The sequence below is a fragment of the Pseudophryne corroboree genome, chromosome 4 (assembly GCF_028390025.1).
Source record: "Pseudophryne corroboree isolate aPseCor3 chromosome 4, aPseCor3.hap2, whole genome shotgun sequence".
NCBI lineage: Eukaryota > Metazoa > Chordata > Amphibia > Anura > Myobatrachidae > Pseudophryne > Pseudophryne corroboree.
In genome coordinates this window covers 185156851-185173038 of record NC_086447.1, presented here as the reverse complement: position 1 = coordinate 185173038, position 16188 = coordinate 185156851, and the positions used below count along the sequence as shown (strand labels likewise).

The following is a 16188-nucleotide window of genomic DNA, read 5'->3' as shown; positions in this document are numbered from 1 at the left end:
AAGGGACACGGAGGCAATGCACGCTAACACAGCTGACTACGCACCCTGTTACTGTATGGTATCAGTGGCAAACGCAGGATTTTCATGGGGGGGGGGGGGGTCCGTACGTGCACAAGGTGTGTGTGTGTGTATGTATGTATATATATATATATATATATATATATAAAAATATATATACGCACACAGAACATCTGTACATCGACATACACACACATACTGTACACAGCATACATGCGTACACAGTTTACATGCACACATCATACACACACACACAGTATACATGCACACAGTATACATACATACATACATACATACATACTAACACGGTATACATGCAAACATACATACATAGTATGCATGCACATACATAGTATACATGCACACAGCATATTATACATACACACACTGTACATACATATACACAGTATATATGCACACAGCATGCACACACACTATACATGCACACAGCATACTGTACATACATACACACACACACACACAGAGCATATATGCACACACAGTACACATGCATACAGCATATATACATAGTTACACACACATTCTATACATTTACACAGCAATACACACACTCATTAATAGTAAACTGAACCCCCTCCTCACCTTACATTACTGTGGGAGCCGAAGACAGCAGCCACTGCCTCACGTAGCTCTGTCTCATATGGCCCCTTGAACTGCCTGAGAGGAGCTGCGCTTCCGCTGCAGCTCCCCCTACAGGCAGCCACCAGCGGCAGCAGCAGCAGCAGCCAGGTTCACACTGTCACTCGGACAGTGGCCCTCATTCCGAGTTGTTCGCAAAGTTTTTCGGACGCACAACATATTCGCAAAGTTGCGTTAATGTAGTAAATTTGCGAACCTCCGCCCTCAACGTATTTTTGCAAATTCGCACGCAGTATTACACAAAGTGGGCGTACGCCAAATGACATCGCAGTAATGCGAAACCATCGCAGCATTGCGAAATCATCGCAATAACACATACTTAATCGTAAAAATACTAAGTTTGAGTATATTTACAAAGTTTTGCGTAAAAGTGCACACTTTTAAGGTAAAACGCACAAAAATGTTTTTTTGGCCTATTAAGTGCAATTACACCTTTCCTTTTAAAGACCACAAGCCCTTTTCAATTACGAACCCAATTAGTGTAATGATTGATAATGTTCCAAAACAATTAAGTCTGAGAATAAAAAAAATTAACACTTTGTTGCCATAATTGCCCATCAACATGTCAAAGTGTAAATTTTTTTTCTTTTTTTTTTTTCACTTTTTTAATTTTTAAAGGTGTTGTTTGTGAATGAAGGTGTTTACATGTTTCTTAACACAATAATCTCCTTTTTTTTTTGGTAAAAATGTAACGTTAGATGTGTGTAATTTTTTTTTAAAAACAAATTCTGCCTGCCAATCTGCTGATCCTTTTTTGCATTAATAAACACAACACCCGGTTAACTTTAATCAACTTTTTTATTTTTTTATTTGTTAATAATTTTTTTTATTTTTAAATCAAAGAATAAAACTCAAGCAAATTTTTGCAAATGGTCCACACAATCCATCATTCCTTGCAGGTGTTGGCGCATGGTGTAAAGTATCCCTGAAAAACTTGTGGGATCTCCAACTGCAACATCTGAAATTAAGATGCAACACAAACATTAATAACTTAATTACATTACTTATTAGCCAAGCAAGGCGCAAAGCACACTTAAATGCTGGCATGTCCAAACTGCTGGACTCCAGCTGTTGTGAAACTACATATACCAGCATGCCTTTACACAGTTTTGTGGTCAGGGAATGGCAAAGCTGTGTCAGGGCATGCTGGGATGTGTAGTTTCTCAACAGTTGGAGTGCCGCAGTTTGGACAGGCCTGCTTTAATGGCAAAGTTACTACATCCTGGCTGTTTTATGGTACAATCATTAGCAGAACACACAAGCCTGCTCAGCCTTTTTATCAGATTTTAAAGTGTTCCAGACCATGTGTTACATTTACTACTATGTGAGTTATATTTAAGATGGAACGTTGCCCATAGCAATCAAGCAAAAATATGATTATTATATTGTAGAAGTGGATCCCAATTTTTTAAGTATAATCTTATTGGTTGCTATGTCCGACATCCCATGTTAAAGATAACTACCATCTTCGTCAATGTGACACCATGTTGGCATTCATTCCCATTTGTTGTTTTATTTGTTTTTTATTTTTAGGGGGTTGGTCCTGCATCATCACACTGCATATCCACATCTTCAGAAGGCCAACATATCATAGCATTCCCACACTCCCTGAAAGCTGCCCTTACTAAATAAGTGCAAACAGGTTTGACTCGAACACTTATTAATTTTGAGAATGTAACTTTCACACAAAAAAACAGTGTGTCATTAGGCTGCATAACAAAGTGAAGCATGTGATTTTTAAGTGTAAATATTCAGACTACACAGGCCCAACTGTAAAAGGCAAACATACTAAACTCCACTCAGGTCTAACTGTTTCCCAGAAAAAGTAACACATATAAACCCTGTTCTCCTGGCAACCCTGGCTACCTAATGAGTGTCAACCTAGAGTGGACACACAAAACATTGCACACATACACACTGTACATATAATGACACTCACAAATATGTAAAGGCAACATGTACACCATGATGAAATTTTTATATATTTTTCCAGGGTCCAAGAATTCAAACAGTACAACACTGCATGTTTTGGCATTGTAAGTGTAAGTGGGTAATCATTTTTTACAAAATTAAAATATACTTACTTTCCACGGCAACATCCAGACTCCCGGAACGTTCTGCAGGGGCTTCCTCTGCCCATTCACTTGGTGGGGATGTTGGCTGGATGGGGGAAGGCGGCTGGATGGGGGAAGGAGGAGGGATTGGGGAAGGAGGAGGGATTGGGGAAGGAGGCTGGATGGGGGAAGGAGGCTGGATTTGGTCCGCAATTTCAGAGGGGGGGTCTGATTGAGAGGGCGAGGGGGGCGGAGAAAAAGTTAAAGCAATAGAGGGTGAGGGTGGTTCAGATTGTGATGTTGATTTTGAAGGAGAAGGGGTATGGGAAGGAGGAGAAGGGGTCCCAGAAAGAGATGGAGAGGTGTGGTGAGAAGGGGAATGGAAAGTGGAGTGGGCCAGGGAAGCTGATGGGGCCTGGGAAGATGAGGGGGACTGGGAAGCTGAGGTGGACTGGGAAGCTGAGGGGGACTGGGAAGCTGAGGGGGACTGGGAAGCTGAGGGGGAGTGAGAAGGGGAGGGGGAGTGAGAAGGGGAGGGGGAGTGAGAAGGGGAGGGGGAGTGAGAAGGGGAAGGGGGTGGGGAGTTTTGCCGTTGTTGTTGTCCTAGAATGATAATATTGTTCAAATTGTTCAAACATGAGAAATTACATAGTAATCAATTTGTTTTATCAATGTTCTGTTCATTGTTAAATTCTTTGTTTTGTTCCAAAGAAAAGCAAACATGTTAAGATCCTCTTCATGTTGGCCACAGCAAACAAAATGAGTCTAAAATTTAACTTTGAAGCTCATTCCTTAATCTAGGCAATTGAGTCATAGTGATTGGTCTCGGCAACATCACCAGATTACTATTCAAGGCACCTTATTATATAGCCTGCACTGATCAAGTATTGTGGATTAATTTCCTGCCTGCTTCTTATTTTTTGTAAACATGCACTTGTTTGGTGTTACTTTGCTACAGTCAGTACTGTTTTACCTAACCACACACAGTGTCCTAATTTCCATAAAAGGGCATTGCAGGTTGCAATTAGCCTACCACTTACTGTAAAATGTCTGCAAATCCAAGGGGTTTTCAGCAGGTATTTAGTAGGCAATTGGCCAAAAGCATGTGCAGTGCAGGGGTGGCAGATATAACATGTCCCGAGAGAGTTTTTTTTTTTTTTATAATTTAAAATTATGGCCAGGGTAAATACATGCTGCTTTATTTTAGCATTGCAAATTTTTGCACCTGATTTAACACACCCCACCCAAAACTTACTCTCTCTGCACATGTTACATATGCTTCCCCTGCAGTGCTCATTGTATTTAACAATTGTTACATAAATTACGGAAGGCCAAAAATTGGAAAATAACACATTAGCACAATTTAGGGCAAAAAACTTATGTAAGGTAACTTACTTCGTGTATGCAGCGCACGGATTTGCTGGCGGATCTCCGCCAACAAATCGGGAGTCCGCCTACGGAGATCACTCCACCTCCTTTCGAGCTGGATGATTGTCCGCCTGCTGCGGACTCGCGTCCGCAGCAGGCGGCGGACCTCCGCGTAGGCCTCGCGCTTCACCCGATTGGGGATGAAGCGCCCAACGCGGCCTACGCGGCGGTCCATCACCGCAACCAGCACGCGGAGCTCCCGCCTGGTGAACGGTGCTGCACGCATCATGGCAATGGCGTTTTCCTTATTTGGGCATATATTTATAGTGTCTGTTAGCATGTGATTGGTCAAAAATCTATGTTGTCATTTCTAATAACTTTATTGATCTTTGCAATGCTGTGAAAAGCAGAGTGTTATTTGGCACGAGCGTAAAAACGCATTAGCAGAAGCGAAAATGTTTGGTACACAAATTTAAGCAAACAAAACACACAGAGACACAGACTTTATTTAAAAATACTAAACATATCTGTGTACTCACCACAGTTCGTGTGATCATTCAGCTGGACAGTCACAAAGTGTGAAACATTGAGTATCATTTGTTTGTGTGTTTGGTTACATAATCAGGATTTGATGATATAAAACAAATAAGGACACTATTTAGCAACATTACAGTATTTAAATTTCAAAATAAACATTGTAAGCTTAACGTGTTTTTGGATTTTGAACCAAAAACAATTACACATTCCAACACCACAAAATCCGTACCCAATCACTTTACAAGATCATACAAATTGAAATCATGGTTTATAAAACAGAAGCATACTGTGTTGTATTATTTGGGCAAATATAAAATATATAAACACTATACCTGAAATATTCTGCTACAATTCTTGCCCTCACTTGGCTCCCCCTCCGTGTCACACTCCCCCCACCGAAGCGTGGCACAACCCCTGGCTCCTCATCAGGCAATTCCTCTGCCTGAGGAAGCTCTACACTACTCCTTACCGCGATATTATGGAGTATTGCGCACAGGACCACTATTTTACTTGCCATCTCCGGCGAATACATGATGTCGCCACCAGTGCGGTGGAGCACACGAAACCGCCCTTTCAGGACACCAATTGTGCGCTCCACCAGCTGCCTAGTGGCAGTAAGCGCGGAGTTAAATGCCATCTGTGGTCCTGGCCTGGGATTACGGTAAGGAGTCATGAGCCAGGGGGTGCAAGGATATCCACGGTCTCCTGTTGGAATAAAAGCAAAATTTTAGATCTAAAAATTTTTAAAAGTTTTTTTTTTTTTATCAAAAATATTTGAGCAACAACTCACCCAATAACCACATGTCTGGTCGTTGACTTGATCTTAATCTCTGCCATATCCCTGATTGTCTAATGACATACGCATCATGGGAACTTCCAGTAAACTTTGCGTTCAGGGAAAGGATCTGGAGGGATGGCCCACAAACAACCATTACATTCAGAGAATGAAACAGTTTCCTGTTTCTATAAATTTCTTCATTATGTTTTGGTGGCTGAATAGCTACATGTGTGCCATCCACAACCCCAATAACATGTGGGAAGCGACTACCACCTTCCGCAAATTGCCGCTTCACCACATCTAGGGCACCAACATCCAAAGGCATAGCAATAAATTGCTTAACACGCTTGAGGAAAGCCTGGCAGACACGTCGCAGGACCTTACTGAACTGGCCCTGCGACATGCCAACCAGGTCTCCAACCACATGCTGGAATGATCCTGTGGCCAAAAAATGTAACACTGCAAGGAATTGTGTCAATGGTGGTATTGCTGTAGGATACCGAATTTCAGACTCCAGATCACTCTCTATTATGGAGAGAGTGTCTAGGATTAGATGTGGTGGCAGCCGGTATCTACGCACCACCACATCATCTGGCATCCCAAAAAGTATGACACGGGTTCTGAAAATTGGTGGCCTAGCACGCCTCCGTTGCCTTGGTTGATGAGGAGCCGGCTGTGGTTGTGGGGCTGGCGGTTGGGGTGGGAGTGCTGGCGTGGGTTGGGGAGGTAGGGCTTCTGCCGCAATATGTATTGACATCACACACTTTTTGGAGAGAATGTTAAAAAATGTTTAAAAAAAATAATTCAAAGTTTACCAAAATTTTACACAATAACTGTTTTTACAATTGTGGTGTCAACTTACTGCAGGAGCGTACATTTTTTCTGTGTTGAATTCATGTCCAAAATGCAAAAATAAAAAGCAAATAAAACTAAATTTAATATTTGGATAGAAAAAACATATATTAATGCAAAAAAACTTTATAAAAAAAATTAAAAAAAAAAAAAAAGAAATTTAGTACCTAGTCCAGGAAAGACAAACACTACTTTGCAGATCAATCCTGGAAAACCCAAACACTTTGTTTAGCAAACTTGAATAAAAAAAAAAAAAAAAACTTTTAACAAACACAAACAAGCACCAACACAGGCCAAGGACACTTACCTGCTCCTAAAGAAATAAAGTCTTGTTTTTGTGGACCACACCCAAAAAAGAAAACAAAATTGGTTTTTCTCAACAATAAATAAACTCCTACAAGAGAACACAAATGACAGTCAAAAACAGCATACAGACACTTCCAACAAACAAGCTCCAACACAGGCCAACGACACTTACCTGCTCCTAAAGAAATAAAGTCTTGTTTTTGAGGACCACACCCAAAAAAGAATACAAAATTGGTTTTTCTCAACAATAAATAAACTCCTACAAGAGAACACAAATGACAGTCAAAAACAGCATACAGACACTTCCAACAAACAAGCTCCAACACAGGCCAAGGACACTTACCTGCTCCTAAAGAAATAAAGTCTTGGTGTTGGGGCCCACACCCAAAATAGAAAAAAAATTTGCTTTTTCTCACCAAAAAGTAAACTCCTACAAGAGAACACAAATAACAGTCAAAACAAAGAAGCACGGGAATATTTTCACAAATGGACTTGCAAAATATATATGTGTTATAAAAATTAAAATATTAAAATGTATTAAAAAAACTTGCCAACACAAAAAAATACAAAACAATTCTGAATACTCACAAACGAAAATACGCACAAAAAATGCAACACTGTCTATATTCAAAACGCAAAGAAAAGGACAAAGGTATGCTTGACAATTACTCACTCTGCCAATTCCACTATCACCTTCCCGCACAAGCCAACAACTCAAACGCCAAACTACCAACACTTACAGCATGCACAGTAGGCCCTTAAATAAGCAGTGCAATCATTAAACAGAATAACAGTGTACACCTGTGTGAATTAACGAGTCGCACGTAGGTATATAAGCGCACACACCTCGGCGTACACACGTCATCACAAACATGGCTTCTCGTGAGCAAATCGCAGCAGAGATAGACCGCATTGCAGAGCAGCAGATGGCATTGCAGAAACAACGCCTAGAGTGTCAAAGGCGCTTGTTAGAATCCGCCTCTGCGGAGGTTGATGCAGGACCTAGTACTCTGCAAATTTCTGCTTCTGAACCTCAACAATTGAGTGTGGATACCCTGCCACACACACATAGTGAGCAAACTGAGGGAGAATTGACTTTAGCCACACAAACACAGCAGACAGAAGCTGCTAGTGAGGAGGAAGATGGAGATGACCAACCTGAAGAAACCTCACAGGCTACCTCCAGACGGAAAAAAAGACAGCCTGCATTCACTAAGAGGGAGTTGCGTGTCTTGGTCACGCAGGCCATGTCCAAAATACATAGGGGCCCCAAAAACATGGGGGCTGCTTCCAAAGAACGCATCTGGAGAGACATCACAAAATCTGTGAATGAAGTTGGCTCTGTCGTCAGAACATCACAGGAAGTGAGACGACGGTAAGTGCATCTTGACAATCCTTTTTCTGTGCTAAGTTGCATAAAAAATGTAGTTACATGTCATGTTATGTCTAGCAAACACAAGCAGAACATGTGTGCTATATATTTACTTTGAACAATAAGAAGACTCAACTTTTTCCCTCTTTCACAATATTTATGTAGGTGGGCCGACTTCAAATCCCGCCTGAAGGCAAAGAGGGCTGCGGAGTGGAATGCCTCAAGGGCAACAGGGGGGGGACCACCTGTCGCTGTGGAGTTTACTGACTTGGAGGAGATGGCGATGGCCTGTGTGAGTTATGAGGAGGGCCAAGGGGTGTCTCATATGGACACGGACCTGCCTGAGATTCTGACGGGACATGACTTGGAAGGTAAGTTTACACATGTATTTGTCTGAAATTTGAACTGTATTAATAATCTTAAACTAATTTTGACTCCAACTTTTCCCCCACACATTCTTCTATTTGCTTGCCACAAAACACAGCACAGGGGGGTGAACAGTTTGAGTCACAGGCCGGTTATGTGGTTGAGGCTGAGGTGGAGGGACCTAGTGGGTCTGCCAGTGTGGGCCAACAAAACCCACCTATGCAGGTTCCTACTGGCCCCCCCACCCAACCCTCTGCTATCCCGGAGATCCTGCTTGAAATTGCTAGGTATGGTGAGAGCCTAAACACATTTCAAGACGGGGTCATCCGGGAGGTAAGCCAGATAACTGTCCGGCTCACTGAGCTCCGAACCTGTGTTGAGCAAGGTGTTGCTCAACTCTGCCAAAGTCTGGCAGAGATCAGGCAGGCCCAAGAACAACTGGCCTCCTCAAACCAAAGCCTTGCAACTAACATCTTGCAAGGGCTCCAGGCCATCGCTGTCTCCCTTGCCCACAGTGGCAGAGAGCCAACCACATCGGCTCCCTCCCCTGCCCCTGCCCAGGAAGAACAGGACACTGGGCAGGCCCAACGAAGGTCACTCCGCAGACCAAGCAAAGAAGATCAGCCTCAGGCGGGGCGAAAAAGAAGAAAGTGATGTCTCTCCAGATGGGCAGCACCCATGTTTTTGTAGTTGCCTCTATGTTATTTTGGACTTGGCTTGTGTGGCCAGAATGGATCACTCCCTCTTAGTGAAATGACTTTTTTCTGTTTGGAGGAATTGTAGCCTGTGAGTTTCTTTTAACAAACAACAGAGCCATCTTCCTCTCACTAGTGTGCTGTGTATTGTTGTGTTTGTGTGGTGGATACTAATTATTTCTCAGTTTGTCTCTAATTTTTGTGTGGCAGGGTGTGAAATATGTTGAATTTATGAATTTATAAGATACTTTTGTCAGAAGCAGAAATTTGCAGAGTACTGAGTTCTGCTATATAATTATTGTCAGTGCCATCTGCTTGGTGCTTGGTCTATCTCTGCCTGTGAGACTCATGTGGAGCCATGTTTAAATGTTGGATAATATTATTACTGTAATAAAAATTAAAAATAAAAAATGTGTGCAATTTCTTGAAGGTAATGCATTAGCAAAATCTTAGTTACCAAAAGATTAGGTCAACATATAGACACTTGGTGACCAATCTGCTAATTCTCCTTAAAATTAAACAAAAATGTTAAAAAAAGGTATGTTTTGCACCACACTTTAATGTCCATATTAATAAAACAGACACGACAACTTGATAAAATATCTTTGGACAACATGACATCATTGAAAACATTGACAGATGTTAAAAACATATATTATTGTGACTTTTAAAAATAAAACATAGTGTATGCGGCATTATGTGGGTGTTGGTTAATTAATCAGAATGTTGCAGAATTATATAACTTTAAATTAAAATGTAACTTGTTTGTATTTAGTAGTCTAACACACATTAAAACATTTCGTCACAATGCTTACACACCAAGTTAAACACAAATAACAACCTTATTTAACAGTGTGTGAGATTAATATGTGAGTAGAATAAACATGTAATGTGTGTTCAGTCAATTGCTGGTTGGTAACTTTCATGTGCTCAGTAATTAACAAGTAATTGAACATCAGATGAATGTGCTCTCCAATTAACTGCTAATTACTGCATACACACTTGTACCAGTACTTCGCAAATGTAGAGTAACTGCAGACCTACTCTGCTGCTGCGTGAATGTTGCTACGGTTTCCTATGTTAGTTTTAACAGCGACAAAGTTTATTTGCGAAAAACACGCCCATTGCAAGTTGCATACTCCCACACAGTACGCCCACTTTCACGCCCATGTCGGAGCATTGCGAAGTCTCGCCTCCGCCACGCCCACGCCACTCCTCGTTTTCGTTTGGCAGTTACGGCTTTTTTTTTCCAAAGTAATTTTGCACAGTTGTCGTACGTATGTCTTCGCGCATGCGTAATCACGCATTTGCGCATGCGCAGATACTTACATTTCGGACATTTGCGATGCGATGACTCTTAGCGATCAACTCGGAATGAGGGCCAGTGTAAGGAGCTTAAAAAGCTTCTCGTCGGTAAAAAAAAAAAAAAAATGACAGGGGGGGCACGTGCCTGGGTGCCCCCCCCCTGGATCCGCCACTGGTCCTGAAGTACCACCAGCGTTTTACTTGTGTCTCAGTACAGTGAGACAGGTGATAGATTGATGGAATGCATAGATTTGTGAGTGTCTTTACTGACACGGCCTAGAATATGTGGCATGTAGTAAGAAGATTGCAAGGGATGAAACAGCTGCTGATCTCATGACGGCTGCTGTAGTTACATACTGTATACCACTTGCCTACTGCTCCGTCCTGTCTGCAAATCTTACCCTAAAACATTCTATCCATCCGTCCATCTCTCTATCTCCTATCCAGCAACAAAGAAGATCCAGCAGTGCAAGTTGTCACCATGTTTTCATGTTTTGAATTTTCCATCATTGCATATTGTACATTCCTGAAAATGTAATACCTCTGCTTTCCAGATGTCTATAAACTTAAGCCAGGAATCTCGCGCTTCATGGCGTATAGAGGCTAGATGTATGAGGACATATCTGTAGGATGTAAGGCTCTAGGTAGGCGCTCAGGTAAGCCGCTGGGGGGAAAGGGGTGTAAATCTAGGCTACAGGGGGAGGGTTAGGCGTTAGGCTCTGGGAAAGAGTGGGTAAGGGTTAGGCTGCAGGGAGTGTGTGTGTGTGTGTGTGTGTGTGTGTGTGTGTGTGTCGGAGGGGCGGTAGGGGTAGGTGTAGGCACCCCGTGTTGGGTTAGAGTTAGGCTGCGGGGAGGGAGGGTTAGGATTAGGCTGCGGGATGGGGGGGTGTTGGGTTTTGGCACCAGCTGGGAGGTTTAGGGTTCAGATTCAGGGGGCAGGGTTAGGTTTAGGCTTGGAAAGGGAGGGTTAGGGGAGCACTGGGGGCAGGTAAGTATACTTACTTAGCCCCTGTTGGAATACTAAGCATCGGGATGCCACGGTTAGTCTTCTGGCCACCGGCATGTTGTACCAAAACGTGCCTTTGTAAGAATAAATGAGTCTTTCTAAATTGAATATATTCTTCAGCTAAGCCTTTCAAGTATTGTATAAGTAGACACCTCAGTGTGGTATGTTTCAGAAACATAATTGCTTGTAGCATGTCTATTGCAATGTCCTTCTGTTATATATGGAGCAGGTTGGATCTTTTAGAGGTTGTGTGTGTGTGTGTGTGTGTGTGTGTGTGTGTGTGTGTGTGTGTGTGTGTGTGTGTATATGTATGGGATCAGTACGTGGCAGCTGGTATCTTGAACAGGATCCTGACCTGTTCTGGATTTCAGCGTCTGTGTTCTGACGGGTGTTGGGATTTTGGCGACATAATATCGGGATCCTGACAGCCGGTATCTTGAATGTATATCATACGTATGTGTGAGTGTGTGTATAGCCCCATTTTTGTCCAATACTTGCTAATATTCTTTTATAGATTCCCAATATCAGCTATAGAGCAAACTGTATCCCCAGTCAGGACGCAGATTTAAGAGGTCATGTCTATCTCCCCTGCATCAGACCTTTGCACAGGCTTCCAGTATGGGATGGTTCATTTGCTGTCTGCGTATCTGCTCATTTTTAGGACTCAGAATAAAACTTTCTTCCTTATAATACAATGCACTCAGCCACAAGGCTTTAGCCCAAGGACAGCCACAGACCTACTGCAGTCTGCAGCCGTTCCAAGTTCTTCATTTAACTACATCACACTCTACTTGTCATTTCTCCCAAGGCTCCTATAATCACATTACATTTCTCACATCAAACACTTTGCTTTACCTTATACATCAGTACAGCACGGCAGTGGCAATTAGCTCCCACACAGCAGCATTGCTGTGTACGTAGGGATGGCATAGCCACGCTGCAATTCATCCATTCATGTCCCTATTCCTCTGATGGGTGTGACGTCCCTATTCCTCTGATGGGTGTGACATCTCTATTCCTCTGATGGGTGTGATGTCCCTATTCCTCTGATGGGTGTGACGTCCCTATTCCTCTGATGGGTGTGACATCTCTATTCCTCTGATGGGTGTGATGTCCCTATTCCTCTGATGGGTGTGACGTCCCTATTCCTCTGATGGGTGTGACGTCCCTATTCCTCTGATGGGTGTGACGTCCATATTCCTCGGGACGTTTAACGTCCCTATTCCTCTGATGGGGGTGACGTCGCTATTCCTCTGTTGGGTGTGATGTCCCTATTCCTCTGATGGGTGTGACATCTCTATTCCTCTGATGTGTTGTGATGTCCCTATTCCTCTGATGGGTGTGACGTCCCTATTCCTCTGATGGGTGTGACATCTCTATTCCTCTGATGGGTGTGATGTCCCTATTCCTCTGATGGGTGTGACGTCCCTATTCCTCTGATGGGTGTGACATCTCTATTCCTCTGATGGGTGTGATGTCCCTATTCCTCTGATGGGTGTGACGTCCCTATTCCTCTGATGGGTGTGACGTCCCTATTCCTCTGATGGGTGTGACGTCCCTATTCCTCGGGACGTTTGACGTCCCTATTCCTCTGATGGGGGTCACGTCCCTATTCCTCTGATGGGTGTGATGTCCCTATTCCTCTGATGGGTGTGACGTCCCTATTCCTCTGATGGGGGTGACGTCCCTATTCCTCTGATGGGTGTGACGTCCCTATTCCTCTGATGGGTGTGACGTCTCTATTCCTCTGATGGGTGTGACGTCCCTATTCCTCTGATGGGTGTGACGCCCCTATTCCACTGATGGGTGTGGGATGATAGATAGACAGTGTCTAGTTAGAGAGTCAATAGATAAACACCATATGTTAGACAGACGTTAATTCGACAGGGTCAAAAGGTCGACATGAAAAAGGTAGACAGTACAAAAGGTTGACAGGGTCAAAAGGTCGACATGAAAATGGTCGACACAAAAGAAGGTAGACACCATTTTTTTGCAGTTTTGTGTGGATAGTTTTGTCATCTGGGAACCACAATTGTAGACAGGCATCCCCTCGCAAGGCTCGCTTCGCTCACCACGATTCGCTCGCCACACTTTGGGCTCGGTGGCTCACTGCGCTCGCCACAAGGAAAACCAACTCTATGCCGACATGGATAGTGAAGGTATGAAGTAGTCCAAAAACATGTAAAATAATAATAACTGTGTCTACCTTTTTTATGACGACCATTTTCATGACGACCTTTTGACCCTGTTGACCTTTTGAACTGTTTACCTTTTTTTATATCAACCTTTTGACCCTGTCGACCTAATGTCTGTCTAACATATGGTGTCTATCTATTGACTGTCTAACTAGATGCTGTCTATCTATCATCCGAATACCCCTCTGATCTATACATGACACTTGTGTTTATACCACACTTATTATCATGCATAGTACATGTGTACAGAAAATGCTAAAATCCCCCACAAACCCTACACCTCCAAACTCCATTGTAAAGTTACATCAATTAACAGATATCCACTCAATATAATACTCAAGATTGCAATTAAATTGCTGCTGATTTACAAATCCAAACTGCCTGTAAAAAACACGCAGCTGATTATCATGGTTACTGTAATAAAACGAGTTTTATGGTAAGAACTTACCCTTGTTAAAACACTTTCTGCGAGGTACACTGGGCTCCACAAGTCTGGACAATGGGTGTAGAGTAGGATCTTGATCCGAGGCACCAACAGGCTCAAAGCTTTGACTGTTCCCAGAATGCACAGCGCCGCCTCCTCTATAACCCCGCCTCCCAGCACAGGAGCTCAGTTTAGTTAACCAGCCCAATGCAGTAGCAGGAAAAGAGACGACAACGGTTAGTAGCCACATACACCACACTCTCACGACAAGAGAAGTGTCAGCGGCTAATGCCATATCAACCCAAAGAAGCTAAGTGCGTCAGGGTGGGCGCCTTGTGGAGCCCAGTGTACCTCGCAGAAAGAGTTTTAACAAGGGTAAGTACTTACCATAAAACTCGTTTTCTGCTGCGGGGTACACTGGGCTCCACAAGTCTGGACAATGGGGATGTCTTAAAGCAGTTCCTTATGGGAGGAGACGCACTGTAGCGGGCACAAGAACCCGGCGTCCAAAGGAAGCATCCTGGGAAGCGGCAGTATCGAAGGCATAGAACCTTATGAACGTGTTCCCGGAGGACCACGTAGCCGCCTTGCACAATTGATCAAGGGTCGCACCACGTTGGGCCGCCCAAGAAGGTCCAACAGACCGAGTAGAATGGGCCGTAATGTGAACAGGAGCTGACAGACCAGCCTTCACATAAGCATGCGCAATCACCATTCTAATCCACCTGGCCAGGGTCTGCTTGTGAGCAAGCCAGCCACGTTTGTGAAATCCAAACAAAACAAAGAGAGAATCAGACTTTCGAATAGAAGCAGTTCTCTTCACATAAATACTGAGAGCCCGTACCACATCCAAAGACTCTTTGGGAGACAAATCAGGAGAGACAAAAGCTGGAACCACAATCTCCTGATTAAGGTGGAACGAAGAAACCACCTTAGGTAAATATCCGGGACGAGTCCTAAGAACCACCCGGTCACGGTGAAAAATCAGATATGGGGAACTACAAGACAAGGCACCCAAATCCGACACTCTTCTAGCAGAGGCAATAGCCAGCAAGAACACTACCTTAAGGGAAAGCCACTTAAGGTCAGCTGAACCAAGAGGTTCAAATGGAGGCTCCTGCAACGCCTCCAAAACCACCGACAAGTCCCAAGGAGCCACAGGCGGGACATAGGGAGGTTGGATATGCAACACACCCTGAGTGAAAGTATGAACATCAGGTAAAGTCGCAATTTTTCTCTGAAACCACAACGACAAGGCAGAAATATGAATCTTGAGGGAGGCCAGACGCAGGCCTAAATCTAGGCCCTGCTGTAGAAAAGCCAAAAGTTTGGCGCACCAAACAAAGTAGGAATGTAAATCCGAGCAGAGGCCGGTTTCCGGGCCCGCAACATAGTTTTAATGACCTCTTCAGAAAAACCCTTAGCACTTAAGACGGAAGCTTCAAGAGCCACGCCGTCAAAGACAGCCGGGCTAGGTCCTGGTAGACACAGGGGCCCTGAACGAGGAGGTCTGGGCGTTGTGGAAGTAGAAGTGGACGCTCTGACGATAGGCCTTGCAGGTCTGAGAACCAGTGCCGTCTGGGCCACGCCGGAGCTATGAGAAGCAGATTTCCTTTTTCTTGCTTGAACTTCCGAATTACCCTGGGCAGGAGTGACACCGGAGGGAACACGTACGGCAGCCGAAACCTCCACGGCACTGCCAGCGCATCCACGAATGCTGCTTGAGGATCCCTTGTCCTTGCTCCGAAGACCGGAACCTTGTGATTGTGTCGAGACGCCATCAGATCCACATCTGGAAGACCCCACCTTTCCACGAGGAGTTGAAACACTTCTGGATGGAGGCCCCACTCGCCGGCATGCACATCCTGATGACTGAGAAAGTCCGCTTCCCAATTCAGGACTCCCGGAATGAATATTGTCGATATTGCCGGTAGATGGCGTCCTGCCCAACGTAGAATCCGTGAGGCTTCCTTCATTGCCAAACGGCTTCAAGTGCCGCCTTGATGATTTATGTAAGCCAATGTGGTGGCGTTGTCCGACTGTACTTGAACAGGACGGTTCTGAATCAAATGCTGGGCTAGGTTCAACGCATTGAAAAAGAAGAAGAAAAAACAGACAGCGCTAATAGATTTCTTAATAAAATACTTTTATTCATTAATTTTATCTAGATATTTCTTTAGCTAAAATAGCCCTTTTTTTCCCTACCTATAAATCTAATTCCACATATCACTTGTATATATTTTATTAAAATT

The 16188-nt window shown here is 43.7% G+C and overlaps 1 protein-coding gene across 1 annotated transcript; it reads right to left on the bottom strand.

Annotated features, from left to right (window-relative positions):
• Positions 1-1534: 1534 nt before the first annotated feature.
• On the bottom strand, positions 1535-5968 carry LOC134911235 (putative nuclease HARBI1). The gene is made up of 5 exons (XM_063919538.1): positions 5428-5968; positions 4970-5342; positions 4640-4661; positions 2763-3335; positions 1535-1636 (listed from the first exon to the last, which is right to left on the bottom strand). Exons 1-3 carry the CDS (start codon positions 5816-5818, stop codon positions 4658-4660), a joined length of 768 nt encoding a protein of 255 aa, XP_063775608.1. The 5' UTR covers positions 5819-5968; the 3' UTR covers positions 1535-1636; positions 2763-3335; positions 4640-4657.
• Between the last annotated feature and the right edge of the window lie 10220 nt (positions 5969-16188).

Excerpts from the sequence above, each read along its gene's own strand:
- LOC134911235 (XM_063919538.1), bottom strand. The coding sequence starts at position 5,818 with ATGTCGCAGGGCCAGTTCAGTAAGGTCCTGCGACGTGTCTGCCAGGCT. Across the intron at positions 5,343-5,427 it reads ACCAGACATGTGGTTATTGG|GAGACCGTGGATATCCTTGC; the intron begins GTGAGTTGTTGC and ends TTATTCCAACAG.